Here is a 15,224-nt window from a genome sequence, read left to right as displayed (position 1 = left end):
TCAGGTAATAGTTACACAAGGCCGGAGCAGACCATATAGCACATCAACAAGCATGCTCACTACATCCTTGTTCAGAGAGACTGAAAATGTGTCTATAGGCAACTTGTAAAGGCTTATCCTCTCAGCCACATCAAGATTTTCTCGGGAGCCTATGACATACTAAATTCCCCAAACTTGTTTTCCCAAAGCATGACATCACATACACATAGCAGCTCATCCTCAGAGAATCCCTCACCAGTTCTTGAGCATGTTCAATGATGTGACCACATGCTCTCACTTGCCCTCTCTTTCATTAAAAGCTGGTCTGAGGACCCTAAAGGCCTTGTTGGCGAGAACCTCAATGCTTTAAAACCCTGAGATTTGCTGACATGACCCAAGACGTGCTCATACCATAGAGCCCCGTATATGACTCCGGGGCAGCCTTGCTTCTAGAAATCCTGCATGAACGTTATTTGAACCCAAATCCCCTCATTTGGGGAAGAGACCACCTTCTTACCCCCTATCCACCACAGAGAAAGGCTTCCCAGATTAAGTGAGGGGAGTTTCATAAATATGTCTGGCTCTGAAGTTCCCAGAAAGTTCCTTCTCCATTCCTTCCCTTCAAGGATCAGAGCCAGCAGAGCACAGTGCTGAGGAGGACCCCACACTGACAACCTCTCTGCCTGCTTTCCAGATTGGCTAGGCCATGGATTGAATTTGGAAGGTGGAACTGAATTTGGGAATTTCAGAGGAGAAGGCTAAACAAAGCGCCCAAACATCTGGAATTCCAGTAACTTAATTACTGTGCACACGACACTCTACAACACTCCCCACACACAGCTGGAGAGGCTGTTAAGCAGCCGTGTAGAACCACACGAATGAACCACCTGTGACATAACGAACGAATGCAGTAAGATGGGCAGTGTTAAACTACGTTCCGCTGTAAACTGCAGTGGAACGTTAGCAGACACGCACGTAACCTTTAGTAAACACGAGCACTTGCTATCAAGTTGAGTAAGGACAGTACCCAGTGGCTACGACAACATCATGAGGACTCTGAAAGCGCAGGCTGGGAATCTGTAGGTGCAGGAGGAGGATGCTGGGGAAAATGTAGGCGCTGTAAGAAGGGGCCTGGTGACCTCCCCTCTTCTCTTCGTAAAGGCATTTGTCCCCATAGACAAGATACACAGCCTAGGATGGACTGTGCTCAGAATGGAGGCCCACAGTCTGCCCTGAGCTCCGGGGGTCACTCACACAGTAGCTTCCTTATACCTGGGTTGCAATCCCACCGGCTTTACTTTCCAGGCCAGCCAGAGTTTCTGTGTGTGACAGAATGGCAGCTGTCCCACTTCTAACACCTCAAGACCTTGTGCATAGCTGGAAGTCAAGGGCTTGAGCAGTGTGCATAGGACAGTGTGCTCCATTAAAATTAGTATACAATGGTAAGGAGGATTTGGTGGGGGAGGGTGGGAAGGACTGCTATGCAATTTATTAAAATAAAGGAAACCTCAAGCCTCATCTTGTGATTTAAGAGGAAGTCAGCCATGACCACTTTGCAGTTGAAAATGTCTATATTTTAAACACAAACTATCATGAACAGATTAAACAATTAATATTGTTTTACTAATTAATTAAAACAGCAATAACTATTTTCAAAGTAACTCTTGGACTAAAAACAAACAAACAAACAAACAAACAAACAAAAGCTGTCATTCCCGTGGAGACTAACACAGCGCCCTAGCAAACACCCATGGAAACTGCAGAAGGAGGTGCGAGCTTCCAGCCGGGAAGACAGCACTGGGGAGAGCTGGGCAGTGGTGACTGTCGGCTGCAGGCTTACAAACTGCTTCTCAGCCTCGCTCTCATCTACGCACTTTAGTTGTTTTGTACTGGCTAAAACCTGAAAGCTCCAAAGCCAAGGAAAATACATACATACATACATACATACATACATACATACATACATACATACAAACATACATACATACATAGGTACATACATACATACTACCTATTCTTGCATGATATGACTTTCATTGAAAACAGCTTGAACCAGGATTCTTTGTTTCAGAACAAGTACCCCTCCCTTCCTAACACCCCACCCTAAAATAGAAAAAAAACGGGTATCACAACCACACAGGCATTGTTTTCTAAAACGAGGTTAACCTGGGCTGTGTCACGGCAGAAACAGAAATAGACTTTGCTCCTGATCAACAGTTCAAACCGTCCATCAGGGTAAAATTGAAGATGTTTTTGGAATTAGTGTACAAGCAGACACACCCTGTTTACCCCCAAACCTAAAACACAACAGCTCTCTACTGATGTTGTCCGTTCAAACCAGGCCTCGGAAAATCACAGGGGTGGCTTGCTTCCTGTCCTTTACTCCTTAAAACAAATGCTATTAGAACTTTTGTGGCAAATATCATCAGGAAATGAGTAGCTTGAATTTGTTAGGATCCTACTACAGCAGAAATGATTTTGAAACAGCAATAGGTTTTATTTATTTAGCTGTGTTTCCCTGTAGTTCTAGAGATGCAATCTTCATGTGTGCTAGATTACCCCACCACCAAGATGCCCTCAGCCTAAATTTTAATTAATTGATTAGTTAGTTAGTTAGTTAGTTAGTTAGTTATTAGCACAGGGTCTCACTCTGTAACCTAAGCCCAGCTGGAATTCACTATGTAGCCCAGGTTAGTCTTGAACTCAAAACCATCTTCTTGCCTGAGTTCTGGAAGTACAGGTATGACCTACCACTGGGCTATAAGTTGTGTTTTAAATATTCTTATTACTCAAAAGGAAATGCAATGCCATTTTATTTGGGGCATCTAGAAAAAAAGAGTCAAGCAAGCAACTCAGCAGGAGAACAATAAGTGCCCTCTCCGTCAGGCCACAGCGTGTCCTCAAGGGGGTCCAGGCACATAACGTGAATGGAAAAGTAATCTGTCCAGTGACGACGGGAATATACTAGTGTCAGAACACGGCTGCCTTCACTAATGTCATGTGCACTTCCACAGAGCATAAACACAACACACACACACACACACACACACACACACACACTCACAGAGACAGACAGACAGACACACAGAGAGACAGACAGACACACACACTCAGAGACACAGACAGACAGATGCGCACACGCACACACACAGATAGATAGACAGACGCACACAGAGAGACAGACACACACACTCATAGAGACAGACAGACACAGAGACAGACAGACAGATGCACACACACAGATACAGACAGACAGACAGACGGACGGACGGGCACACACACACAGAGAGACAGACAGACAGACACACACACACACACATGGTTCTTTCTTACCTCCAGCATGGGCCTGGCAGTGTCGTGCACAGAAAGAATGTGTGTCACCTTGTTCCTGCTCAATTGCTCTGCATCTCTTGCATCTGCTCAAAGATAAGAGATGGACACAGTCTCTGAGTCACCAGTCTCACAGTCTAGGCGGAAAGCAGCACACACTTGCAGATTGTTTTCTTGACTCTTTATAACTGATTGTATCCAGAATAATCTAGACTGGTGAAATAGGATGTTTGCTCTCATGTATTTTGTCTTAAATTTGTTTTTGACTTATATAACTTTTGAACTCAAGTACTGTACTCAGATTAAAAGACATTTTAATTAGGAAAGCTGTTAAAAGAAATATGAGACGTTGAGGTAGAGTACAGTAGTATGTTTTCAGATGAGACACATATGTTAAGCATGTTTATTTTAAAACAGTTACCTCTTACTGGTTACTTAAGTAGACAGTAAAATCCAAGAGCCCATTACTGAAGAAGACAGAGAAGTATAATGGAGAGCCCTTACCCTGAGAGAGGTAAAGCTTGAGACAGGTCTATGGTTTATAATGCTATATCCATATTACAGCAAAATCAAACCAATAAAAATCCAGAACGTTTTCTAGAAATTCCACACAGAATTATCAACTAGCTATTAAATTATCTTCATAGGAAACTATGGCACCAAAATTACATTCCCTTCTAATGTTCCCACCTGTAGGAAAAGACTAATTTTCAGATACTCTGAGTTTAAAACCTTGGCTAATCCACAAAACAGTTCACCAAGAAAGAAGGCCCAGTCTTCTGAGTGCTTGGCCCTGGCCCAACCTTTTCAAAGGGATAAAAAGGAGGAAAAAAAGGAGCAAAAATTAAGTAGTATTCCATGATGATGTTCCTTGAGAATGTCTGATGACATGAGAAAATGCCCAGAGCCTACACCAAATTTAAGTACACTAGAAACTCTGTACAAATATATGTATAGCCAGAAATGCATATGGTGGGATATGCAGTAAACAGGCTTACGGAGATGTGGAATGAGAGAATCTCTACTCTCCATGGGTGCATGTGGGTGTGTGTCTAAGGGTTTATTACACACAACCTCTCTGGGAGGCACATCAGAAAGGCTAGTTCTTCGGTTCCAGGCTAGTCTAGGTCTACAGTCAAATGAGGGCATGTACACTCCCAAAAAGCCCTGGAACAGAGCAAAAGCTAAGGACCAATGTTCTAACTATTCTGCAAGGTCAGGAAAGATCTTTAGATGTAATGTTAGTTTGTTTTTAATTTAAGATTCTCCTCATTGATTCAACCACTGGAGCTTCAAATTCCATCTTGAAAAGTGGCTTTACACTGCACACACAGTGATCCCAACCACCGCCCTGCAGCACGGTAATAAATTAGGGTAACCCAGCTCTGAGTCACATCGTCCTGCAGAATGTAGTGCTGAACACCTTCCAAAGGCTCATGCCTTAACAGCTTGATCCTCAGGCTAGTGCCATTTGGGCCGTGTCCTTGAAGGAGATAAAAGGACACTAGTCTCTTCGTCTCTGTCTTACTTTTCTGCTACCATGAGGTAAACAGAATCTTCTTTCCGGACACTCCCAACATTCTGTGCTGCCAGTTCCAAAGGCAATGGGTCAACTGACTGTGGACTGAAACCTCCTCACCACAAAGTAAAGCGAACCTTTCCTCTTCTCCAGTTGCTTACTCCAGATGTTTGTTATAGGAACAAAAAGATGACCAAGACAAACAGGAGAAAGAACTGTGTAGGGGGCTGGCTAAGTGGCTCATCAGATACAGTCATGGCTTTGAAGGCCTGACAGTTTGAGTTTAATCCCTGGAGCCCTTGCGAAGGGAAGAGAGAGCCAAAGCCTCAACGGTGACCTCCGACCTCCACATTGGCAGCATAGCACGAATGTCCACACATGCCTCCCCCACCCCCTCAAACCTATTAATAAAGAATAAGATTAAAATAAAAGGGGTGATTCAAGAACCCAGTCATCCACCCACACAGTCACATCCACGTAGGATGTCACGATTTCCTCCTTACATGCAGACAAAGCTGAAGATGCCAGAGCCTGACGGAGCAGACTCCTGACACTGTGGTTCTTCAGGGCTCTTCTAGATCCCGAGTCCATCAGAATTTACATTTTAATCATATTCCACCCACCCCTGCTTCGTGCTTCATCTCCCTCGTCTTTACTAAGCCCCCTTCTCCTTGCATCTCACTTCCCTGTGAGAGGATACACTTGTATTCCTGAGTCTGGCTGTTTCACCTAACACGATGATCTACCACCTTGACAAGATCTACATTTTAGTGATCGTTATTTGACCTCATACAAAGTTGCCTCCCTGTATCCAGGAGATCTATATCCAGAGGTTCAACCAATATTAGATCAAAGATATTTGAAAAAATTGCATTTGGACTGAACATATACAAACATTTGTTCTTGTCGCTGTTGCGTAAACAATACATACAACTCTCACACAACGAGCAGCCTGTACTAGGTAATCCTCTAGGTGCAGAGGAGACACGCTGGGGTTCTATGTGGATGCCACATCACTTAAGCAAAGAACTTGATTTTGGTTTTGTGGTTCTGTGGGGGGTCCTGAAGCTAACCCCTAGCAGATATTGAAGGACAATATACTTAATGGACTATTTCTAACTGTTGTTTAATTTTATTGTGCTGTAATACCTTTCAGCCTTTCGATGATGGTCAAGTAAAAGCATGACTCCCATGAGACTCACCCTGGCGAGAGCATACGGACATGCCAGTGGTTTCTAGCACATGTAGAGTTGTGCAACTATGACCACAATTAACTTCAAATGTTTCATTACCCATAAAATGCATTTTGTAACAGCTTACCATTTTAAACTGTGGTTTGGAGATAAAGCTGTAAATCTGTGAATAAAGAGGCCCACTCTACATGTGTGACCCCATGGGCTGCTGGGTCCCTGAAGACAGGGAAGAGCAAGACCTGGCCAGAGTCGGTCGCACCTGCCTGCCCTCTGCTGTACCTCAGTACGTCTGCATGGCTGCACTACTTTGGGGTGACTCTCTCATGAAGCTCAGCTGTCGACTTGAGCATGTATGAAATCCTTCGTCAGACTGGATGGATGACGACAGTGGACATTCAAAATGGAAACCCACAACCACAGCCACTGTGGCAAAGAGCTATGCACACAGCACAAAGTCCTTAAGTTTGAAATCGGATCTTCTGGGGTCCTTCAGAAGGGTATTGCCAGGGTAGTGTCAGACACTCAAATCTAGCGTCACATGTGGGCAACCCACTGAGCTCTGGAGGGCCAGGGGCTCAGATTTTCAATATGGGATGAGGGGAGAGTTCTGGAACTAGATGGTAATGATGGTTACACAACCAAGTGAAGATTCTTTGGGCTCTTGACCCATACGTGGATAGCCAGAACAGTACATTTTGTGATTCATAATGTATTTATCATCATTAAAGGAACGGAGAGTAATAACTCACCTTTGAAGTTGCCAATGTACAGGCCCGGCAGGATCTGGAAGAGAGACACAGGCATGATTGTCACAGGATACCAAGTGGACAGTGCTGCTGCTCGCAAGATGACCCAGCCAAGCCCAGGACCCCTCACCTACCGTACCCAATTTCCAGCACCTCTCTGACCACAGCTACTAAGGGAATTTGCTCAAAAGGTTACACTGTAACCTTTCAAGTCCCTGCACTTAGGAGCAGGATGGCAAGCTGCTCTGGGCACTCGGGGAGAACACCACCCCCTCCCCTGCAACTTCCCTCACTGCCTTGGCAAACATGCCCTCTGATGCTCAAGATCGTTGTCCACAGTGTCCACTGCCAAGGGCCACTAACAGCACCACAGTGTTCTGTGACCCCATTCAGAGACACTGTGGCCGGCCTCCTTCTCTGCTTCACTGCAAAGTCCCCCATCCCCTATGGAGGCCTTCAGCAGAGCTAAGATGCAATGCTTCACAAACACCCCATGGCTTTCAAAGTACCAAGCAAATCTTTGTTGGCCTTTTGCAAACATAACGAAGTCCAATTTCAGAAATGCTCTGGAAACTAAAACAATGTCCAGTGACTTCCCTGCCACAATTTCCAGTTGCACTTTGTCTGCTGGTTCTGCACATACCCAGATGCTGTAACCACAACTGTCCTCCTGTCTCTGCCCCCCTGTACCGTCCCCTCAGTGCTACCCTCTCGAGTTTTATGCCTCTATTTTTATGAAGCAGAGAGAAACAGGCACCAAAGCACTCCTCTTTGAAAACAACAGTGCATGCCCATCTTGCAGGTGGACCAAGCTGGGGTTCTCCAGCAGCATGGTTACCTGGAGCTTTTCTACCTTCATCTCCCATGCCCCAGGGTCTCCTGTCTTTACTAAGATGTGACATCAAAATACTAAAGGGGCATTCAGAACAAGGCTCTTCTGGCTGATTTATATAATCTGGCGATACTGGAAAGAACAAATGATCACAGGTCCATTGCAATCCAACCATATGGAAATGGAGACGTTTACAATCAATGCTGAGAAGGAAGCTATGCTGGCACTTGTTCAAATGGCAAGGGAAGGGCTAGAGAGATGGTTCAGCGGTTATTCCAGAGGACTCGAGTTCAGACTTCAGCACCACGGTGCTCACACTGTCCAACAGGACCAGCCTCCATGGGCACCTGTACTCAGAATCATATACTGGCATGGAGATACGCATGCCTACCCATTATTAAAAATAGTGTTTTAAAGGCAAGGAAGATTCTGTTGAAGACAAGGGAAAGATTAACTCAACTCCTCATAAAAGAGGGACAGAATGAGGGAGTGGTTAGGAAAAAAATCACTAAGAGGAGGCTCACTGGTGGATACAAGGATTGGAGAGTCCATGAACTGGCTTAGCTAGCTCTTGGGTTATACTGTTCTCTGTGGACTCAGAACAAGTCTAGTCAAGAAGAGAATGCATGGATCCCATGCAGGAATGAGGCAGAGGGCAGGCAGTGGAGGTCAGTTAGGAGAGTTGGTCCTGCACTGAGGACACTCCACATTTTCAGGGTTCTAGGTTAAGTGCTATGAAATGCTACCAAGAAATTTAGGATAGGTGTTTAATGTACCTTGGAAATGTCATTGCACAAAAAGAAAGCTAACATCATGTGGGAAATATAGGGTTTCTCTACCACAGCAACTCTGACAATGGGATCGGTAGACATGGGGAGGGCAGGTTTTACATTCTCATCTTCCTCTGGAGTTCTAAAGAGCTCGACTCTTCCTGCATAGGCCGCAAGGGGCCAGATACCACCCCCACGGGACTTTACAGCTCTAGTATGAGCATGTGATCTCAGCATGGACAATAATTCAGAAGCCGCTCAGCATATCCCTGGACAACACAGACAGTGGGCTGGCAGAACACAAGCACTTCGGCCCTGCTATTGCCACCTTGGATTCCCAATGGAAATTCTCTCAACTGACTCCTTGTGGAGTCTGCTCCAGGTAAGGTAACTCTTGAGTTTTGTCCCCCAGCCATCCAGCCATTTGTCCTGTTCTACTAAAGTGGCTCTATTTGGATGTCACAGCTTACAGCTGAGGTCCTTTATGACATTTCAACAGCATAACAAGGGGCAGACTGTGTGGAAAGACAAGTTTCTGTCCCAATCCTACTCCTAGACATTACTAGATCCTCCTAGGAGCCAGTCTTCGCACACAGCTTTCAGCATAGATGTAAGTAGGGTCTGCACCCAGGCACTGAGAACTTCCAAGACTGGCTTTCCTGTATTTTCAGCCTCAGTCCTACCTTTAGAGTGTCCCCCAGCCTCACCTGCACCTCTAACTTGACCACATGGACACAGGCAGGGCTCCTAAGCGCTGGTATCCAGATTTTACATAAAATAGCCATTTTTATCTTATTTTTTTAAAATTCCTTAACTGTAAGATACATTAAGAAGGTCCATCTGTGGTCTGACTGTAGCCAATGAACACAGTCTGTGACCTCTATGTACCACTGCATCAGAGTCTCTCAAGGACGCAGGTACATCGAATGATACATGGTCTGTTATGAAAACGGCATGGTATTCGTAAGCATGTATGTTCAGCCATCAAGAGATGATGATAGTAGCTGGCATACTGTATGTGCTGTGCCAGCAGTTGTGCACTGTCTTGCTTAGAGAATAAAGCCAACAAGGAACGTCATAGGTCCTTGGGATAGAAGCAGCCGTTGCAGGCTTAACTATACAGTACAGGAATGAAACACAGGTGAACGGTGCTTAAGCAATGGATACTACAAAAACACCATGGATCTAGCAAAAGGTAGGCTATGACGACACTAGTGGACTCAGCCATGTCCCTACAGCTGAGTGTACAGGCCCACCAGGTCACCTTCTGGGATGTGGATGAGAATGAAGAAGCTATCTATCTGTCAGTTCAGGGCTGAGGAATTAGTCATGGGATAGCCCAGTCCTGGTAGGTCTTCCCGACAGGGCACAAGACTTACACTTCTTGCTGAAAGCTATGTGAAACTAAGCAGGCCATCAAGAGAGCCTCGGGAAAGAGTCTGGATAAAGAAGCTGTTTACTGACAGTCATGGAGGATGAGGACTTGGCATGCATTTAAAAGCTGCCAGGAAAGGACAGGGCTGTGCAGGTCATCTTCTAAGTTGGTTTTCTAGACAAGACAGAGAGCTACAGTGTCATGGGCTGGGCTAGTAAGCAAATTGCTCCCACCCATTTCTGTAGTTAGATTCTGGCTCTCTTCCATATAGAATTACAAAACAATCAAGGAAGGCTGGTTTCTGACAGATTAAGTAGTACCCGGGAAGGCTTCTCGACTAGTCGGTCAGCTTTGTGATTTAAAGATGACACAGTCTGACTCACCACTTGGCTGCTGCTGTTACTCTTGGTAACCTTTAGGCACAGAGAAAAGGAGAAGGAAGCAAACCAACTGGAATGGCTTTCCAGCAGAAACATGGTTTGTAGAGCAGCCTGCGGGGCAGTGTTCACTGGAAGAGCGAGGCTGAACTACAACAGTTAACCCATTCCTGAGAGGAAAGCGTCAGTCCATTCATGAGAGCACTGCCTCAAGTCTCCAATGCCTCCATGGGACCTACCCCCTCTCTGCACTGATATACTGAGGATTAAGACTCAATGTACCTTTGTGTGGGCACAAACCACGTTCAAACCAAGGCAGAAGATACATAGCCCTTTCCACCATGTGGCATGCTAACAGGGGGACGGTGAGATAGCAATACAAACCAAAGAAGAACTGGCTCTCCGGAAGCCCCTGGTCAGAAAGATGCCTGTCTGTCAGCAGACAACGTAACAAAAGCAGAGCCTTGGAAGGCAGAAGAGCTTTGGGATCATATTAAAGCGCCCAGGGGTTCGTAGCCCCTTTTGATCAATACCCTTCACAGGGACATATTATTCAACTCTAACATCAGCCTCACAAAAGTGCAATCAACTCAAACCCTTTGCTTATGTCTGAATTCAATTCTGCTTTCTGAGGCAGGGGATGTTTGGATTTGCTTTTAAACTTTTCTTAGTACTTCGGGATGCCACAAAATCTGAGATTCCCCACCCAAAAAGATGTGAGAAACTCCTGATCAAGCAGCTGGCATGAAGCAGTATGTGGAGTGTGTGTGGAATTTTGATTCGCCCTAGGTCACGAAGGACTTTCTGGGTTTTAAACCCAAGGACATTTGGAAAAACTTTGGTGGATTCCCTGAAAGGTGAAATATCACAGTTTTCAATATCCTTTGGCCACAAATTTACCTGGTGTGCACTCATCTAAAAGGCTCATCTAAGTGTCCTGTGTATTCTGACATTACTGCCTTAAGCATCTGTCCTGGGGAATATGAAATAAGATTGTAATGCTAAAGGAGAAAAGAGTGGGCACCAAAGCACATGCTGCAACTCCCACTACCTGGGAGTCTAGGGCAGGAGGATCCCAAGTTCAAGGCCAGCCCAAGCCATAAGAGCAATGTCTTGAATCAAAATAAATCAAAAAGGGTTGGAGATGCAGGCCAGTGTAGAGCACCTGCCTACTATAAATGAGGACCTATGTCCAATTTAAAAAAAATTTTTTTAAAAAAAGAAGATTCAGAGGGTATAGGAAAGATAGCATCATTATGGTGCAGTATCCGTCCATCAGCGCTGAACACGGTCACTTTCAAAGTGAGTGCTCCATGACTAGAAAAAATGCCCGGGAGAGAGACTTCGTGTTTCCCTATTTCTCCCCAGTATAGGAACTAGCAGCAGTAGGTATGGAGTAGTACAACTTGAATGAATGGATGGACGATGGAGGGATGGATGGACGGATGGGCAGGCCAACAGACAGACGGATGGATAACAAAGCCAGGTTAGCTGGTGACAATGGAAACAGTGTTTATGGGACAAAAATGTGAGACTTCCAGCTCCTCCCATACTGAAAGAGTAGTTCCCACAGGATTAAAGCCCACTCCTTGATAGCTACTCAGCTCCAGGACAAGTAAGTCTCAGCGGATTCTGAGACAAAAGGTACAGGACCAGAGTAGGCAGCTGGGAACAACCCCTGCCCGGGGCAGGTTGGGAGGGGGGGACGTGCAAGGGCCAGAGATTTGGGGTTGACCCAGTGTAGGAGAACACATAGTGGCATCCACTCAGTAGAGGCCTCTCTAGCTCCCTATGATACACAAAGGCCTCCACAGCAAACAAATGCCATCCCCAGTGTCAAGTGGGCAGTCGCTGAGGACCCTGCTCCCTGCCAGGAGCACGCATCTCCTTCAGATGACTCCTTTCCTCACTCCTTTCCTGTCTCACAGACAAAGTGTGAGACAAGCACAGGCCAGCCACATCCAGGCCTGCCACACCACTGCTCTCAGCAGTGGACGAAACCAAGAGCTCTAATCACACAGCCCGTATACTACAGTTCTACAGTTTGTAAAAATTCACCTTAGCTTTTCCTAAGAATCCGAGGAGTAACTGGGAGAGGCAATGTTCTACACGTCTGAGAGAGAAACAGAGACTGGATTATGTTAACCACTGAAGGTCTTTTAGTTTTCAGCATCTATGAATCCAGGAAGCGAAAATCGGGCTTTTTGATATCCCTGCCCTCTTAGCAACAGAAGGCTTCCCGTGGAAAATCCCGAGGGGAGACAGGCTTCCCACTAAATGCCAGGACAGGCACAGGGAGGAAGAGGCCACCAGACCAGTCAGGACAAAGTTGTGAGCTAAACAATACTGGCAGTGCTGGAGGCCAAGATGTCAGAGCCTGAGGGTCCTCATTTCCAGCCCCCAAATGACACTCTTAAATTCTAAAGTACCACACATTTTGCTTGTATTCTTAGAATTGCAACTCCACCATTAGCCCTTTTTTCTGATTCTGTAAATAATTTTTTTTTCTTTTCCCAACTGGGGAAAAAACCTGAAACCCTGTTCCAGGTTAGACAATAATACATGGAAGACCTCTGGGTAAGGCTCTTGGGTAAGGCTCTTGGTTACCAGCATCCAGTAATTTACCTCGCTACTACCTTGTCTTGTAATTCCGGTGATTCTCTCTGATCTCAGATTAAGATGTCTACTCTACCAGGGCTCTTTTGCCTGGACTGAAGATACACTCCTTTAGGTTGATATCAACTTTCCTCACTCCCTGGAAATTTCCCCACCCCCACCCATCCCATAGGCAGATATGGAGATACAGTAGTCTGGGGTGGGCAGTGCTCATTAGCCAATGGTGGGTTTTTAAGCATTTAAAACGTAGCATATACCTAATGAGCATTTAAGACTCCACGGGAGTTACAGAAATAATTTTACTTATTGATTACGTGTTGAAATATTTTAAATATACTCAGTTTAATAATAATGTCCTCTACATGATTATCATCTGTTCTAACTTTTCAAAGAAAATTTCACTAGAAAAACTTAAATGATATACTGGCTCACATTGCATTTGTACTGAACAGCACTACCCTATATTGAAGAGGTCTGCAATGGATTTCTCGGTCCTTCGTGCTGGCTTCCTCCCTCTGTCCCCAAAAGCACCACGCCTGACAAATATTCAGAGCAGTCAGTAAGGATTGAACCACTGAAGCATCTGAATTTCTCTGTACATATAGTTTTCCATTTCTACACTAGAAATTGTGTCAGTACAAGATAGTTATGATAATAAAATAGGCAAGGAACCTACTATAAAAGGTAAATAGCACAGTGTGTATATGAATACTTCCAGCTTCTCTGAGAAGTGTGAAAAGAACAGCCCTTGGGTAATCAATCATTTTTATACATAAACCTAGGTATACCTAAACCTGTTCATTCAATTATAATATAAAATACCAGAAACCAAGTGCAGTGGAACCAACTAGAAATATCAAAGAAAGCTAAGGCGTAACCAGTGGGAAAGCAAACAGAGCCCCCAGCCTGGGGCAGACATCTTCACTGGTCTAATTTTAAAAGCAGAAAGCTCAGAGTGATGACGGATCCCTGTGCTAATGAGAACATAATACAAGCATGTATGTATCCAAGAGAGTGAGTTTGTTTCAAATTTGAACACTGGCAAAATAAAAAATAAAGTAAAATAAAAAATAAAATCCCTAGTCACCAATGCACAAAGTCACAACACACAAAAACATGGAGACTGTGCAGGGAGCATGAAGGCTTCCATCGAAGGCATGCCGGTTTCCTCCCCTGGTCTTGGATCGCTGCCTCAATACTCATTCCCCATGGGAATAACTAAACCACTGCAGAACCCCTCACCACAAAGCAGAGACAAATGGGAGAAAGGGAGCCGCACCAGTAGATCCCATAAACGTGATGGATAAAGTGAGTGGAGTGTAATGCCGGAAGCTAACCAAACCCAGCACTATTCAAAATACTTGTAGAAGTACTTGGCTTAGTCCTAGGCATCCAAAACCTTAGTAAGAGTCCTCTTGGAACCAGCAAGCTCCTTAACCTTGAGGCAGACACAAATAGAACCCAGACTGTCACCGCCAGACCATCCTCAGTCTGTGGGGTAGGAGGAAGAAACTGGCCCAGAGGGTTTGGGCCACCACAGGGGCAAGGAAAGAGTTTCTAAAAGGCCTTGCGGCCACAACAGCCAGCCAACAGGTTGCCCTACGGAAGCCCGACAACCCAGGGTCAACCAGCTCCCGACACCGAAAGCCTTGTCAGTTCTAGGGTTTCCGTGAACTTCCCCACCAGAGCGGGCTTATCTGTGCACGCGCACACAAATCTGGGGAAAAGAGGAAATTACAGAAGCCGCCCATCTGGTCTGGTTCACCAATGCTGTGGGTGGTAGACGTCAAGGGGCCCGGTCTCAAGGGAGGGAAACAGACCATATCCAGCATGGGTCCCAGCTCTCAAAGGGCACGCAGTGAGGGTCAGGGCTGCGGAAGCTGCAGAAAGAGGGTGCGGCCGGGACCGGACGTTACCTGGCTCATCCCACTCCCCATGGCCGCGCCGGGCTCGCCGCTCCGCGCTCGCGGGAGGAGAGGGCGCGCAGCCGGACGGGCGGGCGGGGCAGCGGGAGGCGGCGCCAGGGCGGCGCTCGCAGCGCGCTCCACCCGGGACGCGACATTACTGTCCGGCGCTGCGCACGTCGGGGAGAGCGGCCCTCGCCCCCGCGGCCGGACGCCCAGCGCGCACGCGCTCGTGCACGAGCACAAGCCGCCAAACCTGCGGTTTGCGCACGCGCGCCGGGGGTGGAGGCGGTCACAGCTGTAGGGGGTCCCCACGTCCCTAAAGGCGTTTTCCCCTGGGGCTCCCTGGTGCCAGTTACCGGCAGAGTCTCAGGCCTTGACTCCCTGGGTGAATCAGGTGTTAGAGCCTGGGCTCGGGGCTCCCCTGTCTGGGTTTTCTGAGCCAACAGTTTTAGGCGGGGGATTCCTGTGGCCCTGCCCCACCCGAACCAGACCGAGAAGGAGCACGCTCTGGGAAAGGTGGGCTAGGTGACTCACTTCTGCTGAGACGTGACCCTGGTTTAGGAGAGAAATGCAACTGACT

At 46.3% G+C, this 15,224-nt stretch overlaps 1 protein-coding gene across 3 annotated transcripts in view; it reads right to left on the bottom strand.

Moving 5' to 3' along the window:
- The window catches only part of Dusp22 (dual specificity phosphatase 22), a 49,662-nt gene extending 34,813 nt beyond the window's left edge, over nt 1-14,849 (bottom strand). Inside the window, exons 1-3 of one of the 3 annotated variants that reach the window (XM_032884643.1) lie at nt 14,654-14,849; nt 6,771-6,804; nt 3,313-3,395 (exon numbers count right to left, since the gene is read on the bottom strand). In XM_032884643.1, coding sequence (XP_032740534.1) covers nt 3,313-3,395; nt 6,771-6,804; nt 14,654-14,674 — 138 coding nt within the window. In that variant the 5' untranslated portion in view covers nt 14,675-14,849. Of the gene's footprint in view, nt 1-3,312; nt 3,396-6,770; nt 6,805-14,557; nt 14,619-14,653 lie in introns of those variants that run through there. The other 2 variants (XM_032884642.1, XM_032884641.1) reach the window with 2 other exon arrangements.
- Between the last annotated feature and the right edge of the window lie 375 nt (nt 14,850-15,224).

Source organism: Rattus rattus, chromosome 14, assembly GCF_011064425.1.
Source record: "Rattus rattus isolate New Zealand chromosome 14, Rrattus_CSIRO_v1, whole genome shotgun sequence".
Taxonomy (NCBI): domain Eukaryota; kingdom Metazoa; phylum Chordata; class Mammalia; order Rodentia; family Muridae; genus Rattus; species Rattus rattus.
This window is presented reverse-complemented; position numbering and strand designations above follow the sequence as displayed.